Genomic DNA, 19,118 nt, shown 5'->3' with positions numbered 1-19,118 from the left:
AGGCCACTCCCATGTGTTGGGGATCGGGGTTCGAACTCGAACCGCCGACCCGAGCACTTACGTACATACATGTGTATGTATGGGTATTTATATAAGCTATAGGCTATGTTTGACTATACGCTCAGTGCTTTTGAGAGTACTTGGGGAAACCTGATTTATCAGGCTACTCCCTCGATGTCACCGGGATCGGGGTTCGGTCTAGAACAGCTGAGCTTCGCTCTCGCGGATTCTCTGAACCCGTGGGTAGTGCCGCACCCAGGCTTCGCACTGGTAGGGCGCAGATTCCCGACTCCGGTAGTTCAGGTCTCGGCTCCGGTAGTTCAGGTCTCGGCCTGATGTCTATCGGCGTATTGACCTAGATGCCATCGAGTGTGCCGGGTGTGACTGTCACCTCGCCGCTCCGAGGTCTGTCTGAGTGCTTGTGAAACCTTGATTGTCAGGCTTCTCACATGTGCCTCGGAATCGGGGTTCAGGCTCGTACAGTGGACAAGTCGATTTGAGCTTCGGCTCATTTCGCTACTTTGAACTTACCACTAAGTAGGTTCGTCCCTGAGGGCAAGTGCGAGATAGAATCTGTGTTGCCTCAGGTGTTGTCCATGTCGACTACCCGAACCGTTGGAGTTCGCCTCCTGGAGGGAAGCCTGCTTCCAGCACGGCATCCGGGACAAGGCCTCACACTCTCCCTTAAGTCTGCCGTTCTTTCCCCTTCACAGATCAACGCTGTATGCTCCACCCAGATCCAGTCTTTGCTGGGCTAGGCAACCAGTGTGGTGGTTTCCAATGGTCAGGAATATGTGGGGTTTGACTCCACTTATTTCATAGTTGCCATTACGAACGGAATGTTCAGACCCATTCTCATCTGAGAACTGAACAAGTTTATAGAGGTACTGTCCTTCAAGATGGAGACACCGCGCTCGGTGATCTCATCTGCCGAGACAGGGGATTGGCGCACGTCAATCGACCTCGAGGTCGCGTACCTCCTTGTTCCATTGCACCCTGATTTCAAGATTTACCTTCGGTTTCTTGCTTGACGGGACGTGCTACCAGTTTCGTGTGCTCTCCTTAGGCTACATTACGGTGCCAAGGGTGTTCACCAAATTGAGGTTTATTACAGCTCAGATAGCCAGATCGCAGTGCCGGTGTTGTCACCCGTACATAGGCGACTGACTCACCAAATTGAGGTTTATTACAGCTCAGATAGCCAGATTGCAGTGCCGGTGTTGTCACCCGTACATAGGCGACTGACTCATCGTGGTTTCAGATAACTGTTGAGTCTGGGGACCTCACGATCAGTTACGAAACTGGGCGGAATTGTCAACCTCACGCAGTCAGATGGACAGACGTCAGGCGTCTCTCCGAGGGTCCCCACCCCTGGAGACACCGTCGCTCTCAGTCCAGCCAGATACATCCCTACCGGGTTAGGGCGATGTTCTGGGTGACCTGCAGCCTCTTGAGACGAAGTCACAACCTGCACATCAATGTGCTGGAATTGACAGCAGTCAGGTTGGTGTTCGATCCCGCACGCCGGGATTCGAATTACCTCTTCGGCCAGACATTCTCACTCTGCACGGGGGGCAGATAGGGGGATTTCATAATCCCTATTCTGCGGATTTAGTTCGGATATTGGAGTTACTATAACCTCGTTTTGGTTGAGAGCCTTATGACCTCCATCATTGCCGGGTACTCCATGGCTATTTCCACGTTTCACACCTCGTTCGATGGTGCTCTGCCTAGGCAGCATCCTCTTGTACATCGCGTCGTAGCTGGCATGAACAGGGTTCGACCGCCTCGTCGGCGACCCAGCCCACCTTAAAATTGCCACTTATTCACAATTGGCTGTCTGGCCCTAATTTTTCAAGTATATCGTCTCTCTCCCTTCACTTGTTGACGTGGAAGACGACTTTACTTGTTGTGGTGAACTCTGGTAGAAGGGTTGGGTACATCCATGCGATTCCCACTGACCCGACACTGACAGTATTTTATACTGATCATGTCCGTATTCGACTCGGGATACCTACCACTCTCAGTGCGATATTGCTTTCCACGTGACTGCTCATATCGCACTTCCACCCCTTAACCAGCCTTCCGCACCGGGGACCAATCTTTCGATTGCTCACCCGTGCCTGTCACGAACGAATGAACAACAGGGATCCGTACGGGTACCCATGTGAGCTGTTTGGTGGCGGGAAGACTGGGGAGTCTGCTAGCAAGCGCACTTTATCTCGTTGGCTTGTTTCCGTAATTGTATGGTTACAATTATAAGGTTTACCTCCCCCCGAGGGGTTGAAGGCAGACTGGGTAGGGCAGATGCCGCTTTGTTGGCATTACACAGCGGCACTGCTCAATGAAGAGATCGGTTCTGTCGCTCTTTGGAGCCAGCAGAACGCCTTCATTCGCCATTACCAACTTGACACGCATTCTAAGGATATTGCTCGGTTCGGTCTTTCGGTTCTCTCCAGTGGAGAGTGACCTGCCACCATTTCCTCAGAAAGTTTTAGCGAGGCTAATAATTTCTCTGGGTTTTATCGAGGTCCCGGCAAGCCCTCTTCCAAACAGGGGTGCTTTCGAGCATTAGTTTGCAGTACTTATTAGCTTGACTCCTGGGTTATTGGCTTTGTAGCGTTTAATTTTTTAAGCTTTCCCTACCCTTATACCTCTCGCCACGCTTGTCTGGCTGGGGCTATATTAGGGTTGGGAGTTGTTTCGGCATGTCCCCCATACATTCCTTTCATTGTAATGGTTGGGGGCGGGGTTTTATGTCATTGATATTGAGCCAATTGACATATAAGCTTGGGCTCTCTAGTTCCCGCCCCCGTCTGATTGACATCGGCGGTCAGGTGGCTCGATGTTTTCTATTTCCGTATCGGTTGTAGATTTCACTCCACCACAGGTTTAGTTGTTGCCAGACAGAATGCCACTCCCGTCTCAAATATCTTTGGGAGTCTGTCATATGCTTATATGTACCCCCAAGGAGGACTTCTTCTGAAAAGAATTATACAAACCTGTAGAGGTTATGAATTCTTTGAAGAAAGTCCTCCTTGGGAAGTACGGCTAACCCGCCTCCCCTCATTCTGTCTGACACGTTCAGCATGAAAAGTGAGGTACGAGGTAGACGGCGAGAGTTACCTGCTCTTGGCTGTGTTGGTCCGGTGGGGCCCTGTAGGGGTGGTCTCACAAGACAAAACGAGGTTTTTTTGTTTTGTAAATATTTTATTACAAATATAGTTACAACTGTCGTAGGATTTAAAATGGACATTTTAATGCTTATATGTACCCCAAGGAGGACTTTCTTCAAAGAATTCATAACCTCTACAGGTTTGTATAAATTTTCTGGTACCAGAGAAAAATTCAAAAAAAAATGTTCCGACTCATTTACAACATTAGGAAATTCAACAAAGATTACCTCCTACCACCCGCAAAGTTCAAGATGATACATCTACCACAACTACGACATCTCATACGTCCGCTAGACTATCTGGCCAGCATAGATTTACAGGATGCATACTTACACATCCCGATCCATCCGGAGTCAAGGAAATATCTGCCATTCCTGTTCAACGGACGTCATTTCCAATGGAAGGTCCTGCCATTTGGAATATCGTCGGCCCCCTGGTTGTTTAATCGAGTGACAAAGCCCATCAATATATATCTACATCGTCGAGGTCTACGCAGTGCGTTCTACCTAGACGACGGGATTCAAGCTCAGCAAGATCCCAGTCAACTCAGACTGCAATTGAACTTCACCATCAGACTTCTCACTCAACTAGGATGGCTAGTAAATCTCCTCAAGTCGGAACTAGAGCCTACTCAGGACTTACAATTCTTAGGAATACGGCTGATAACAACGAAGAATCGCATTCTCGTTCCAGAGGATCGTTGGATCAAGATTCAACAAATGATCTCTCAAGTTCTACTCTGTCCGTTACCACTACGAGAATGGCAGAGCCTATTAGGTCTCCTCACGTCAGCCCAAGACATGACGCACAGAGGGAGACTACAACTGCGTCCACTACAGAGATTTGTGAACGCCCACATACACAGTCTTCCTTCGAAATACCAGACAGGCTAAAACCATACCTACTATGGTGGACTCAGAAGTCGAATGTTTGCGGCGGAAATTACTTAATAGAGCCGGAGTGCAACGTCCACCTCTACGTAGATGCATCACTGCAAGGATGGGGAGCACACCTCGACAACGAAGTGGCTGCCGGGAAATGGTCGAAACAAGAAATGAATCTGCATATCAACATGCTCGAGATGAAAGCAGTAGTAAATGCCCTACTACATTGGTCTAACATTCTAAGAAACTCAAAATTGATGATCCATACAACTCAACAGTGGCGTTCTACATAAACAAACAAGGATCAACAAGATCTTGGAATCTTCTCGACCTCAGCTTTCAACTATTCAACATAATAGACAATCTGAACATTTATGTGAAAGCATGTCACATTCCGGGAGCCAGGAATGTAATAGCAGATGCGCTATCTCGACCACATCAACCATCCCCAACAGAATGGATGTTACATCCACAAGCGTTCAGATGCATCATACAGACGATAGGATCTCCACTCGTAGACCTATTCCCAACTGGCAACATTCGTCTCTCCAATTCAGGATCCGCAAGCATGGGCGGCAAACGCTCTAAGCATCCCATGGAAAGGACTAAACGCGTATGAGTTCCCTCCGCCAGCGTTAATACAACAGGTATTACAGAAAATCAGGCAGACAAACAATCTACAACTGATTTTGATCGCGCCTTAATGGCCGGCAAGAACGTGGCTTCCCGTTCTCTTACAAGAACTCGGAAAACCAACAACCACAACTTCCAGTTTGGTCGAACCTACTAATTCATCCTCACACCAAGCAAGTTCACAAGTATCCCAGATTATTCCACCTACATGTATGGAACGTATCACGAATTGCTTGTCGAAAAGAGGATACTCCGCCGGAGCAGCGAAAGCAGTTACACTAACTTTACGCAGATCTACTCGTAACTTGTATGACGACAAGTGGCAAAGCTTTGAGAAATATGCATCGAGGAAAGGTTTCACTGCAGTGAAAGCAACACATCCTCAAGTGGCGGAATATCTTTGTCATCTCAGACAAATGAAGAAATTAAAAGGTTCGACATTATCTACATACCTAGCGGCTCTCTACTCAGTTATCACTATGAAGACAGGCGTGAAACTGACGAAAGTGCCAGAGTTACTGGCCTTGCTACGCTCTTTTAAACTGGAAAACCAACAAAGGAAATTTAAAGCGCCGGCTTGGGATCTCAACGTGGTGTTACGACATCTCACCAGTGATGTGTACGGACCACTAGAAAGAACTTCTTACGAATTTCTTACACAGAAAACGCTATTTCTGATCGCCTTGACAACAGCGGCGCGGATGTCAGAAATACATACGCTGGACTTTGAATGAATACGTTTTGACACAACGTCACAACATGGTTCATCTAGGATTGAGGTGGGATTTCATAGCTAAGAATCAACTGCCAGGTCAACCGGACAGACAATTCCACATCCCAGCATTATCTACAATCCTTGGTCCACAGGATATACAAGACTTATCCTTATGTCCAGTCAGAGCGCTGAAAATATATCTACAAAAGTCTAAAACCAGGAGCCTCCAATCCGCACGAAGTTAGAGCATTGGCATCTACACTCGCTCTACATGGAAACTGCTCAATATCCACGATCATGGAAGGGTGTTTTTGGAAATCGGAGACAGTATTTGCTAACCACTACCTCAGAGACATTGCTACCGAGGACGTCTCCGGTATCCACCAGTTTGGACCTCTGGTTGTAGCTCAACAGCTGACGGTCCCTCAAAGGCGCGCTGAGATGTATCTCGCCCTTTTACCGCATGTCATGCAAAGCTTGTACTCCAAGGAATAGAGCTTATAGTCCATGTACACGTCTAGAACAGACTAGCATGAATATTGGACCCTGTACTTGTAAGGAATTACTTGTACACGGATAGGGTCACTGCTCCACTTGATATGAACATCAAGAGTTGGAGTTATTTAAATCCACATGTACGGTTACAGAAGAGTCTGATATATTGTGGTCCCCCAAAATTACCAGATTTCTTTCGACATATGGATCAACAGCAGCAGTGCCATTAAAAGTTCCCATGGGGGTAAATAGGACGTAAATTCATCACTAAGGAATCCAGAGGTGGCTTGACCCACCACCTATCCCGTCGGATTCTACAAACAATAAGCATGAGTCAGGATAATGAAAAATATGTAATTTTCTGAATAAAATTGATATTTTATACTTATCCTGACTCATGCTTATTGCTTGACTCCCTTTCCTTCCGAATGCTAGTGGAACACTTGAATCCCCTTTTGAAGCTCCCTTCAAAAAAGCGGATGTAAAATCACTAACCAGGAGTCACCTCCCTTCCCAGGTTTTGGCGGGAAACGGCGCCACCTGCCTCCCATGCTCTTCACTCTCTCCGTATTTTATAGCCTGACACTGATTTACTGGGAAATCCAGAGTGCCTTGAGGAGAGGTTGGGAGGGCTTACCTCATGAGTCAGGATAAGTATAAAATATCAATTTTATTCAGAAAATTACATATTTGCCACTTGCTTAGCTAAATAAATTAAAATTAAACTTTGATATACAGCAAGTACATATTGGATTGAGCATATAATATTGTTTTACCTCACTTTGCCTGAAGCCCACGTGGGTTTATGTTGACACAAGCCATGAAAGATATTTTCACCAAAATTTAAAATTACAGAGGCCTGAAATGGAAGGGTGTTAGAAGCTACTGGCCTAATGTATCTGAAATGGAAGGGTGAAAACTTTAGAAGCTACTGGCCCAATGTATCTGAAATGGAAGGTTGAAATGGTTAGAAGCTACTGGCCCAATGTATCTGAAAAGGAAGGTTGAAATGGTTAGAAGCTACTGGCCCAATGTACAGTACAACCAGAAATTATTGAGAATTTAAAGATTGTAAATTTTTATATTTTTTTCACTCATTACTCACATATTAAATGTGAATATTAGCAGAACATAACTCCAGATTCAAAGACAGGTGAACAGTTAGTATTTTGTCAAGTCACCATGGGCAGCAATGCAGGCTTCAATTCGGCTGGGCATACTACTGATCAAAGAAGTTAGAAAGACGTGGTCCATGCTGTCCCAATATCGGACCACCTCTTCTTTCATTTCAGCAATATTTGTGAGATTTTTCTTATTGACACTTTCCTTCATAAGTCCCCAAACATTTTCTATTGGATTTAGGTCAGGGCTACAGCTTGGCCAATCTAATAATGTCATATTTTGGGTCCGAAACCAGGCCTGTGAAAGCTTTGAACGATGTTTTGGGTCGTTGTCCGGCTGGAAAATCCAAACATTTCCATAGAACACGTGAGCAGATGGAAGTAAATGTTCCTCAAGAATATCTGTGTACCGCTCACTGTTCATATTCCCTTCAAGTACACAGAGGGGCGTTGCCCCTAACACAGATATGCCACCCCACACGTTAAATTTCGGACTGTACTTTGGGTGCTGATACAAAGGTTTTTCAGTTTGTTTGGTCCAGAATTTCAGTGTATTAGGAAACAGCCACACAGAACTTTCATCTGAGAAAATCAAATTGTCCCAGTTACAATTTCTATGCTGTAAGCACCAGTTCAACCTTCGCTCCTTTTGTTCAGGTTTCATGATCGGTGATGAAATTCCTCGACTTTTCTGCCAACCCATTGCATGCAGCTCAGTTCTAATTGTCTCCTTACAGACAGCCACAGTTCCTCTATCAATCATATCCAGCCTTAAGTTTTCTAAACTCCTTCGTTTGTTTTTAGAAATAAGAATACCAAGCCGCCTCCTGTCACCGGCAGTCAATTGTCTGGGCCTACCTGCGCCTCCCTGGTGCTCAATGCAATATCCATTTGCAATATTTTTCAAAACACGATAAACATTGGACAAAGGGATGCCTGTTCTACTTGAAATCACTTTAGCTGATCTGATGTTCTTGTTATAATTCTCTAAAATCAACTTCCTCTTCTCTAAATCATCAATACTGAGGATCACTGAAAATGTCGTCTGCTAGCAAGTAAACAAAGGGGGATAACTCTTCACAAACAAATGAAAAAGGATTAACGGAGTTGTCTCTCTTGAATGAAACCAAGCACTTGATAGCTGGGCAAGGTTGTTTATACTAGAAATCCAATTAAACATATTCCTAAAATTCTCAATAATTTCAGGTCATACTATATATGAAATGGAAGGTTGAAATGGTTGGAAGGTTGAAATGGTTGGAAGGTTGAAATGGATACTGCCCCAATGTATCTGAAAATTCACATGCTTGTTCACACAAAATATGAGATCTCAATTTGTTCAAGAGGTTTGAATCTGATTTTCACTATGCCTTATTAAGAAAGTTATTTATAGCTACCGGTAATAATCAGTCATTTCTTTGGCCAAAATGTTCTGTTATGTATATATTAGCAGTTAGTTGTCTTGCTCAACATGTACTTCATTTTACGATTATGATGATACAGATCATTTTGACCTGTAGTTCAATTTAGCACTCGAATATTTAAAAATTCTTAAAGTGTATTTTCTCAAAATGAAAACATCTCTGAAACTGCAGTACCAAAGAAGCTGAAGGTGATAACAGTAAAACATTTTTCAAGAGGTTGAATTTGTTTTTCACAGCATCCATGTTCAAAGCTGTGTTTAATGGTCAGCATTCAGGTGGTAGTGAGGCTCAACACATTCCACTGTTTGCCATAGTTTAACTTCAGACGTGTGTCTCACCTTTGCTTTAGGCAAGTCAAGCTGAACCTGGCCATGCTTTTTCCATTATTTCAGATTTTCTTGCTGTACATGTTTTTGTTCAGAGCACTATCTTTCAGTATTTATGCAGAAGCTACTTGAATATATGAAGGCTGCTTTACTAAGGCATCCTTCCTTCTTGAAATTTCAAAGTGTTTACTTCAAATTCAGGTGAGCTCCAGTGATGTTTTTTGTCCTGCTATGACTGATGATCTTATCTAACCTAAATTATTCAATACCCTTGTTTTAGTTTGCTGAAAGTTCACCTGCAACTTCGAGGATTCTCAGTATTTCTGGACATTGATCGATTAAGAGCGGGGAAGTTTGATGAAAATCTGTTATTGAGCATCCATCTCTCCCGTAACTTCATCCTCATCCTAACACCGAACTCTCTCGACCGATGTATTGGGGACAACAACAGGGAGGACTGGGTGCACAAAGAAATTGTTGCTGCTCTGGACAGCAACTGCAACATTGTGCCCATCATGGATGGTTTTGAGTGGCGGCCGCTGGACCAGCTGCCAGATGACATGAGAGGTGTTGTTAGATTCAACTCTGTCAGGTATGTTCATCATGAACTGCATGTGCTTGCAAAATGTTTGATGACATTGTTTTTACACATTTATGCATTACTCTCAATAATTATCATCTTGCTGCCTGAGGGACCACTCACTTTATGACACACCATTATCAAACTGTATCATAAGAGATGGGATTGTTTTCGGTCAGTAACTATACGAGTCCTGTGTGCTCTTGTGTTGTTATCTGACATCCATGTCACAGTGATCCCACCCTAGACTGTTACACAGACACCCCCAAAGCACTGATTGTTATGTCTAATGTTGATGGCATGAAAACTCTCATGATGTCACACTCTGTTGTGGCTGTCAAGGAAGTCCAAAGTAAACTTTGATTCATGGACAAATCTATTGCTGTTCCCCACAATGATTGGTCCAACACGGTTGCTCTTGACGCCAGTGATGTCTTGCACCATGTTTACATCAGACATTGTAGTTGAGTCTGACACCTGTGATGCTCATCTCCACTTTGAGGTACTGATGTCTTGTGCTCTAGTTGTTACCTAGATCAACATCAATGCTCTCCCTTGTGTCGATTGTACATAGCCGTTCCTGATGTAACAGATGTCACATCTAAAAAAAGAGTTAGAGATTGAAACAATACCAGACCAACTTTCTGTCTGATTATTATCACACAACACCCTGACATGTACATGTTTTTTAATTTTTCCATGATCATGTTCACATGTACATCATGAAAAACACATGCACAAAATTGGCGTTTTTTCACAAAAATTATAACACATTTTGAATGAATTATCATTTCTAAATCCATATACACTCATACAACCAGGTTCTCCAAATCTCCCTAAAATAGAATATCCCCTAAATGAATTTCAGTAATTTGCAAAGTTTGAGTAATAAGTGTATTACAATTGTCACTGTTAGTTATATAATCAAATACACTTGTACTGAAAATAGTATCAAACATGCAAGATACTCAATTGTTAGATATGTTTCAAACTACACTCCTAATAACAGCTAAAGAGGTTCATTTAGTAATATACCTATGTTTTTTTAACCAGATGGGTGCATGACTATCAGGATGCCTGTGTGGACAAGCTGGAGACTTTCCTCACACCAGGAAGTGGGGTCAACGGGGGCAAACACACGAAGCCTTTGTCCCATCAGGCCTCCACACAGAGCAACATGTCATCACCATCCCAGGATGACGTGCACCTCCGTCCAGCAGACTGTTTGGCAATCAAGTCACACACCAGTTCACACTCTCTGCATGACCTTGTATGACAATGGCTGTTATAGGAACTTGATAATGACTCTCCATAATCTTGAAAGCCATACCAACTATAATGTAAGGAAGTACAAAACTTCATGGTTCATACAACCACGTGATTTTGAGACAATCAACTTCTTTTTACAAGGCATATGAGTAGATTTTTTCATGACAAGCTACTTGTTTATAGAAGAATCACACACCAAATAAACACGACAAAAGTGTTGTCTTTTGTTGGGAATACCACTGGCTTTTTGTCTGTTTAACCCCCTGGCTGCCGAGTTTTTTTTCAGGCGCACATTTTCATACGGTTTGAAAAGTGATCGTTGTGCGAGAATTGCGCTCGCGTGGTCCTGGATCTACGTACGGCTATAAAATTACACAGAAATGTAGAATATTAAATTTCCTATCCGTTGGTATAAATATAAGTGCAACTACCTCGGCGGTTTGAGAAATAGACACTGCTAAATGTTGTCCAATTTTTTTTGCGTTAAAAACAGTAATTTTATCCGCTTTTATCGCGCACCGATAAAAGCACTGTGCTACTGAATTTTTAATGTGGCATCTTTACGGAAAGTGTTAGCGAAGAAAATACAGCTTGATATCTGAACGACATAAGTGTATATGAATTGGGTTTATGTGCTTGTGCATAACGTTATACGCTCAACATTAAAATGACTCGCAATAAATGTCAAAATGGATTTTCTTTTATGACGTCAAACGGCGACAGAGAGGTCATACACATATAATGATAAGGGGCATAACTCCGTTATGCGTAACACTAGGTCCATGTAACTCAGATCACTTGGAGAGAATTTGTTGTGGATAATGGACGCTATATTTTCGTTATTTTATGTTCATGGTGAACCAAACTATCCCAATTCAAAGTTCCCCAATGTGAGCGGATGCAGTTTGGTAGTTTCACAATTTACAAGAAAAATGACAACGTATTACAGGTGAAAGCACGTAATAGCGATTTGGATGGCCCTATCCGATATATAAGTTAGTTCTTAGATTCCCATATTGTCCTGTTTGTGTAGATGTATTTTTACTAATTTTGCATCGTTATTACCAGAGTACTAGCCATATCTTCAAATGTAATGAAATTGCTGAAAATAATACACCATTTTAGTTGACGTCATTGCTTGTTTTATGCATTTTGCGGCGACGGGAAAAAGACGACACTGGTATGCTGTTTAGTACATATCTCACCTAATTTCCTTTAATTGTGTGAAAGGTCTTGGCTTCTATGTCAGAATTTAAGACTCTTTAGACAAAACATAAAATGACTGATTTTTCCATTTAAATAGTGTCCTGAATATATCAACAATTAGACAGTTTGACTGTGTATCTTTTTGTGAGAAACACGCAGCACCTGTTTGGCATCAATTTAACGTAAATGAAAAATAACATTTCACAACACCGAATATTTTGTTTAGGATAAGAATTTTCTGATTATGTAGCTATTTCTCTTCATAAGTATGCATTGGAAGATGCAAAAGATAGCTTTTATATATGGGACTAGTAATGCGTACTATATATTAGAATATGGATGTAAGATTTGTCCAAATTAAGACATGACATGGTTTATATATTTTTAAACAATTTTCAGATATAAATATAGTTAGAGTTTGATATCCTGTCATCACAATATTTTTAAATCGAATATGAATTGATTATATTATCGAAAACAATGATAGTGAATCATAAAACGTTTCCGACAAAAACGCCACCTGGCCAATCAATTTACATCATTGTTTTCTCTATAAACCGACACACAAATGTGCAAAAAACAAGACAATTCCTTTAAATATATGTGTGCATATACATTTCATACCATATATAAATCATTTTCATTAATATTATCAGTTTTACTTATAAGGTTGAATTAAATCGCCGCTTCATTAACCTGTTCATGTGAAACTGCAATATTAGTCCAAATGCATTGAATATTGTACATCATCGGAACTAACGCAATTGCAGTTATGGCTACGCTTTGATCTTCTAACACTTGTGTAAAGGTTTAGAATATGGTGTATTGCACTAAATATGTCAATTTCCTATGTAAATATGATTCAAACAATCAAAAACTTTCAAAGAATAAAGCACCGTAAACCCTATAATGCATCGTATGATATGATATTGAACAAGGCTAAATGTGGATACTGAAGTCAGTTTCATGAAAAAGTATCTGAACTATACGCAAAAATATACACCATAATACTGACAGTGTAATCGGAAGGATTGGGCGATTGTGTTTACTCTTGTTCAACCGACCTTCACCTCAAAGAAATTGCCTAATATGTACAACAATGTTGACGTGATGACATCACTACCGCTGACCGATTTCTTACAAAATGGCGGCTTTGCTGACAAGGGTACACAGGATTTTTGCGAGGACCCTTCCATTGATTCAGGGATCGCTTGTTCATAAATATGAGATGTAAGTAATCAGAATGATTCTGACTATCTGTGTATTGTTATATGTTTTATCGTTTTCACTAAAAGTAAGAGAAAAAGACAGAAATCCAGATAATTACCGTTGTCGTTCTGCGTGATTTTCCGTCAGTCATGGCGTCACGCTTTGCACGGAAACTTTGACAATTTCTTATGAATTATCAAATCATTGCATTGTATCTATTTATAATTTCCTATTTCTTGCTACGATACTCTTTCCATGCATATTCCAAAGGTATTGAGCCATTGCAAGCAATGAATAGACGGATGAATGTTGGAAAATTTCAGAAAATGCTACACAGTGTAAAATAGGTTTTGTCTTTGTTTACATTTCAACCAGCGCAGTCTTTCGAGCACAGCGTTCGTTTTCACACCAAATATGTTTCGATCTCATTTTATCTAGACAGTTGGCATTGGTGACAAAGACCACTTGCAGTTTGAGTCTAAAATGTATGGGGAGTTTATTGATGCATTTTTCGAAGCTGAATATGAAATATACGTGATGTAATATGTCTCAATACCGGGCCTTCAGCTAAGCGGATTTTGTAAACACTATCCAATATGGCGGAAAGCCTCTCACGCTTCGGTAAGTAAGTGCATTTTCAAAACATCCCAACCGATTCTAGATTCATCGGCAACGCTTTCAGAATTTTACTTAGCGATTTCATGTAAAACTGATATGAGTGATCATGAATATGTTATTTTTGAAATTCAATACTCCCAGTAATTATCCGGTTTTCACATTTCAAAACATACAGCAAATAACGCTGTGAATCGCGATTTCGTACTGTGTCAAAAATGGCGACATTTTGGATGAAGCTTATTTTGAAAGGTCATTTTCAGCACTTGAACTTTGTCTAAAATAATAGTGGATGGTATCAAGAAACAGGAAATTTCCCGAAGAATTCGAAACTGTGAAGTGTATTTGTGTGCGTGGGATATTTTGATTTTTATTCGACTTGAAATTGAGGGTTGAAGGGGAAGGACATATATGTCCCTGTGGCATCCAGGGGGTTAAGAAATGTTCTAATATGGTTCACAACTGATTATTCAAAAGCTTCTTCACTAATGTTATTGTGCTATATTTCAGAGTGGAGGCAGAGTGCACAAAAGTTAAAATATAGAATAATAGTATAGTTCCTTGCTGTGACTATCCTTATTAAACATTTATGCACAGACATACTTCTGAAACGAAAGGTTGATTTGATGTATATCATGAATTCATGCAAAATAATACTATGTAGGCAAATAGGTGGATAGCATAATGGTTAACAGTAAACCTAAGTTTGCATCATTTTGTATCATCATACAACTTACTGCTATTTCCCTCCCTCTTCAATCCTTTAGAACAACCAGAATGTATGTCACCATGAGATGTGCTGCTATATGCATGTGTCTGTGAAAACAGGCAGAGAGTTTCAAGCCTGACAATACATTTACTGACAAAGGCTTTGGGATACCCGTGTGATATACAGCTCAGTGTACACTAAAACATGTAACATCCTTCCTCTTGATACGTTTGCTTTACTTGTACAGAACTTGAGTGTATGTATATATCAAAACAAACACTAGACACAGCAGCCACACTTATGTTCTTCCTCTTTACTTGCTGTAGAAACTGGAGAGAGGAGGCTCGTTTACCTTCATGTATCCTGTTCAGGGACAAACAGAGAATAGCCTATAAGTTTATCTTCTTCATGATTCTTCAGGATCTTGTTTGGTAATCTCACTGTCTCTGGGTGGAGTAGGTTTACGACTTTTCTGAGGGTGATGTTGTAGTATTTCTCTTGTGCCAACTGATTCTGATTGGACATGACAAGTTTTACCTTCATTTTAAACATCCTCATATATTCTATGCTTACCGGTAAGTCTTATGTTTACTGTAGGGCGCATTCTTCCCACGCTCAATATGTCCTGTCTGCCTAAAGAAGTCCTTCTAGTCCTCTGTTTTCCTTAGTAGAGGATGAGGGGAAGGTTGTAGAGTTATGATCTGCCTCCAATCAGTTTCTGTACTAAGCTTGTGTTCAAACCCTCTCTTGGTGTGTTGCTCAGAGTCAACAATCCAGTGTAAGGATCCTCATTATCTGCCTGAATTTCTTGCCAGACTGTGACCTTGATTGGAGAGTTCATAAGTGCAGCTCCACTTCTCACTTAACTTAACTCTCACAGCTGGATTGGGTTCCTCCTTGTCTTCTGCGGTATGATGTTTGACCTTAATTTCTGGTGTTGTGGTTGTGGCATCCGGCAGGATGTAAGAGTCTTCTGTGATCAAGTTGTTCCTTCCTTCAGTGGAGAGGAGATCAGTACCCAAGCTTTGCCCCAGACCTGCCAGAACTTGATGAATGTACAGCATGTCAGTATATTAAGGTCAGATCAACACTACTAGTGGAGTCTTGTCCTTGGGCCAGCTGCCATGATAGTTTGCTTCAGTGTGCATGCATAGTGTCTCATGTTTCAGGGTGGGTAGATTTGGTGTTGGCACTTGTCTTTGACATGAGGAATGTGAGATTATTCATTGTGACACGTTGTTCGGCTTGTCATGTAAAGTGCTCAAAGATTTCGAGTATGAGAGACGTGAAATGAAAGATGCCGTGAAATGAGTTTGTCACAATTAAGACCAGGGGCCAGTGATCTTACAGATGTGAAATGGTGACTCTTTTGAAGTACATATGCTGCAGCCAGTGTTTCCTTCTCTATCTGAGCATAGCCTCAGTGTCAGCAAGAGACCTACCTGTGAAAGCCTCTGGCTTACCTTTTTGTAACGATAATAAGGGCAGTGAGGGTAGCCTTTTGGTTACAGCTTTCCGCACCAAAGACCCAGGTTGGATTCCTCACGTTGGTACAGTGCGTGAAGCCCATTTCTGGTGTCCCCCATCGTGGAATATTGCTAAAAGCGGAGTATGACTAAACACACTCATGTAATGATAATGCGTGGAGCCCTGGGTTACAGGCATAAAATTCAAAGGTGATCTCCTGCTGATGTGATGATCCCCTGTACTTGTCGTAAGAGGCGACTAACGGGATCTGGTGGTCAGGCTCGTTGACTTGGTTGACACATGTCATTGGTTCACAATTGCGTACATCGATGCTCATGCTGTTGATCTCTGGATTGTCTGGTCCAGACTCGATTATTTACAGACTGCCGCCATATAGCTGGAATATTGCTGAGTGTGGCGTAAAACTAAACTTACTCACTCACTGATGTGATGATCCATGTATGTCACTTGATTCAATAACATAACACAATTACAGATGAAGTTCTATTATTTACTGTCAGTCCACTAACTGATGCTCCCAGACGTTAATTATTTGGACCGTGTAAGTGCATCAGGAGATAGAGTGCACCCAAGACAAGATAACTGGTCTCTCAACTCCAGCTGTTGACAATGAACTTGAGGGTTATATTTATGGGAATATGTGTGCAGTATATTGTATCAGGGTAAGAAATGTTGTACTTGCATTGGAATAATTAATATTTATATACTGACCTTAATAAAACAGCTCGAATACATTCTCTGCCAACTCTATCTATTATCCCCCGCAACACAGGGTTATTGAAATGGACTCTGTCAGTCCATAAGTGCAAATTCGTCTTTTCCGAACTTCAAAAACGTTCAATATTTCTTCACAAAACTTGGCATAGATAGGTCTGGTGGTGAACTGGTGCCTTTTGGTAGTTTTGGATTTCTGAGTAAAATATATTTTCGTTTCCAAGGCAACATGTTTGACTTCAACTGAAATTGGTGTTTGTGCTCTTTTCCAGAGCAGAATTTTAAACCATTCAATGTTTCTTCACCAAACTTGGCACATAGGTCATAAGTTTTTCTTTGACTGAAATTTGTGGAAGTGCTCTTTTCCGGAGCAGAACATTAAAGCCGTTTGTTGTTTCTTCTCCAAACTTGGCTCATCAATAGGTCTGGTGATGATCTGATGCCTTTGGGTAGTTTTAGATTTCTGAATAAAATATATTTTGCGTTTCCACGGCAAAAAGTTTTACTTTGACTGAAATTGGTGTTGGTGCTCTTTTCCAAAGCAGAACCTTTCAATACTCTTTCCAGTTTGTGGGTATCCAAGAACCTAATGACATAAATCAACCTTACCTGTCTATTTCCTGTATCAACATTACTGAGGTACATAGTCATAACTAGCTGACATGTCCATCAAGAGTATTTTACCATTGTGGGGGATATTGATGACTTTGTCTTCTTGTCTGATTTTGTTATGCAGCTTTCCGAGCGGGAAAAGAAGGTAGGTTGGAGGTAACTGATCAGTGACCTGTTGGAGTGTGAGGCACACAGGCACTTATTGGGCCTGTGGAATTTGATCTAAGAGAGGGAAGTTGCTATATGTTGTATAAGTATATTGATGTCAGTTGTAATCTGATTTATGTGATATAGGACTCATAATTAATTTGGCACACAGTGATAATGATGTATGAATACTGATTATAAGATATTATGGTTAGGACCCTGTTTGACCATAAAATACACCTGTACATTTTGCTTGTTAAAATGTGTGACTCAGTTTTGTGATAAGAATTTTATGAGCATGAGATTGAAGCTACCACTATGTTAGTGCTGAAAAAGTTTGATAAATATTTTGGAGACATGACAGAAGAGTGTAACTCAGGGAGCTGGAAGTGATGCATGTAGGTATGTATCTATGTCATGCATGTAGGTATGTATCTATGTCATGCATGTAGGTATGTATCTATGTCATGCATGTAGGATCTATGTCATGCATGTAGGTATGTATTTATGTCATGCATGTAGGTATGTATCTATGTCATGAAAGTAGAATGTATCTATGTCATGCATGTAGGTATGTATCTATGTCATGCATGTAGGTATGTATCTATGTCATGCATGTAGGTATGTATCTATGTCATGCATGTAGGTATGTATCTATGTCATGCATGTAGGTATGTATCTATGTCATGCATGTAGGTATGTATCTATGTCATGCATGTAGGTATGTATCTATGTCATGCATGTAGGAATGTATCTATGTCATGCATGTAGGAATGTATCTATGTCATGCATGTAGGTATGTATCTATGTCATGCATGTAGGTATGTATCTATGTCATGCATGTAGGTATGTATCTATGTGCATGTAGGTATGTATCTATGTGCATGTATGTATGTATCTATGTCATGCATGTAGGTATGTATCTATGTCATGCATGTAGGTATGTATCTATGTGCATGCATGTAGGAATGTATCTATGTCATGCATGTAGGTATGTATCTATGTCATGCATGTAGGTATGTATCTATGTCATGCATGTAGGTATGTATCTATGTCATGCATGTAGGTATGTATCTATGTGCATGTAGGTATGTATCTATGTCATGCATGTAGGTATGTATCTATGTCATGCATGTAGGTATGTATCTATGTCATGCATGTAGGTATGTATCTATGTCATGCATGTAGGTATGTATCATGTAGAATGTATGTATCTATGCATGTAGGTATGTATCTATGTGCATGTAGGTATGTATCTATGTGGTATGTAGAATGTATCTATGTCATGCATGTAGGTATGTATCTATGTCATGCATGTAGGTATGTATCTCTGTGTGTCATGCATGTAGGTATGTATCTATGTCATGCATGTAGGTATGTATCTATGTCATGCATGTAGGTATGTATCTATGTCATGCATGTAGGTATGTATCTATGTCATGCATGTAGGTATGTATCTATGTCATGCATGTAGGTATGTATCTATGTCATGCATGTATGACTCTATATCTTGCCTGATCATCAGCTTGTAACATCTGTTTATACCAATCATACATGTATTTGATGCTGCAGTTTTTATGGGTTTTGGTTGTATTTACAGTCAAACCTCGCACTTGTCTTTTCTTTTCAAATAATGTCAGGATAAACAAGTTACCAGATATCTGAATCACGTCACCACTTAAATGCTACCTAGGCACGGAAACAGCAACCCTCTATTATATAATGTGTAAGAATGTTTATTGTATTTTGCTTAGTCATAACTACCTTGTATACTTATAGTGAGGAAGGGGGGATA

General features: G+C 41.0%; 1 protein-coding gene across 4 annotated transcripts in view; it reads left to right on the top strand.

Annotated features, from left to right (window-relative positions):
- Positions 1 to 10,862, top strand: part of LOC124288903 (NAD(+) hydrolase sarm1-like) — a 36,154-nt gene extending 25,292 nt beyond the window's left edge. For all 4 annotated transcript variants that reach the window (XM_046725494.1, XM_046725493.1, XM_046725492.1 and 1 more), the window contains exons 7-8: positions 9,055 to 9,366; positions 10,408 to 10,862. In XM_046725494.1, the coding sequence (XP_046581450.1) occupies positions 9,055 to 9,366; positions 10,408 to 10,630 (535 nt within the window). In that variant the 3' untranslated portion in view covers positions 10,631 to 10,862. The remainder of the gene's footprint in view (positions 1 to 9,054; positions 9,367 to 10,407) is intronic.
- Positions 10,863 to 19,118: the final 8,256 nt, after the last annotated feature.

This window comes from Haliotis rubra, unplaced genomic scaffold (assembly GCF_003918875.1).
Source record: "Haliotis rubra isolate DU_JTF1 unplaced genomic scaffold, ASM391887v1 Scf429, whole genome shotgun sequence".
Lineage (NCBI taxonomy): Eukaryota > Metazoa > Mollusca > Gastropoda > Lepetellida > Haliotidae > Haliotis > Haliotis rubra.
Note: the sequence above shows the minus strand (reverse complement) of the source record. Positions and strands in the feature narration are given on the sequence as shown.